Here is a 1,080-nt window from a genome sequence, read left to right as displayed (position 1 = left end):
GATGAACACCTCTGTGCCGGCCGGTGGGGGATCGCCCACCCAGCCTGCAAGCACACGACAACGTGGTACATGTGGGTGAGACCCACCTTGCCTCCCAGCCTGCCTGGCACCCCACATGGTGTGCTCTCAGGGCACCATGGCGCTGAGATGCTCTTCTCACATACCTGGGGGTGGGCCACCATATCGCCTCTGCCCATTGATCTGCACCAGGTCAACGCCGGTTTCTTTTGCCCAGGCAAGCAGGGCCATCTTATTGGCCTGGTTGATACTGTTGGTCCACGTCTGAGGAAGGGAGATAATGTTGGTGCTTGTCTAGGCAAAGAGTTTCCAGCCTCCCAACTGGGGACATCCCAAGCTCATGAAGCAATTGCAAGGCCTAGCATCAGCCAGCACGTGGAGGAGCAAACACTGAACCTCTCTGCCCTCAGGAAATCTGATGAGCCTCTCAACATCGCACATCTAAAGGACTACCCCTACCCTGCTTCTAGCCTGCTTCACATGACTAAGTCTAGCAACTTTGGTAGAGCACAAGGACATCAACAGTTCCTCTATGGATGCCTGCAAGAGCTTTGAGAGCCAAGACACAGGCAGATGGCTGCTGCTGCAAGAGAGGGCTGGAGCACAGAGCCAAGGGGACTCTCATCACATCATGAAATCCCAGGCAGGCTGGGAACCTGAGACAGCCAACTCTCTTCTTCTACCAGCATCTCCTCAGGCTTCTGAGGACACTGAGGAGGGTCTGGAGACATCAGCAGGTTTTAGCTTATTAAGCACCACAGAGTCTCATTAGGGCCTCTGAAACTGTAGGCTGAGAGGGATTAAAGCTCAGGCTAAAACCCAGCCTGGCTGCACCTTCACCCCTAGCTGGGGAAGGGTCTGGAGCACAAGTGTGATGAGTTCACGGCTGAGGGAACTGGGGTTGTTGAGCCTGGAGAAAAGGAGGCTGAGGGGAGACCTTCTTGCTCTCTCCAGCTCCCTGAAAGGAGTGGTGGAGAGAGGTGGGGGTGTGTCTTTTCTCCCAGGTAACTAGTGACAGAACAAGAGGCAATGGCCTGAAGTTGTGCCCAGGGAGGGTCAGAT

General features: G+C 55.1%; 1 protein-coding gene across 1 annotated transcript in view; it reads right to left on the bottom strand.

The window, feature by feature from the left end:
* The window catches only part of DND1 (DND microRNA-mediated repression inhibitor 1), a gene marked incomplete at both ends in the record, with an annotated part of 1,955 nt that extends 1,537 nt beyond the window's left edge, over window positions 1-418 (bottom strand). Inside the window, 3 exon segments of the mRNA XM_029085115.1 lie at window positions 2-44; window positions 165-280; window positions 384-418. Coding sequence (XP_028940948.1) covers window positions 2-44; window positions 165-280; window positions 384-418 — 194 coding nt within the window.
* Window positions 419-1,080: the final 662 nt, after the last annotated feature.

This window comes from Antrostomus carolinensis, unplaced genomic scaffold (genome assembly GCF_000700745.2).
Source record: "Antrostomus carolinensis isolate BGI_N321 unplaced genomic scaffold, ASM70074v2 scaffold28325, whole genome shotgun sequence".
Classification (NCBI taxonomy): domain Eukaryota; kingdom Metazoa; phylum Chordata; class Aves; order Caprimulgiformes; family Caprimulgidae; genus Antrostomus; species Antrostomus carolinensis.
This window is presented reverse-complemented; position numbering and strand designations above follow the sequence as displayed.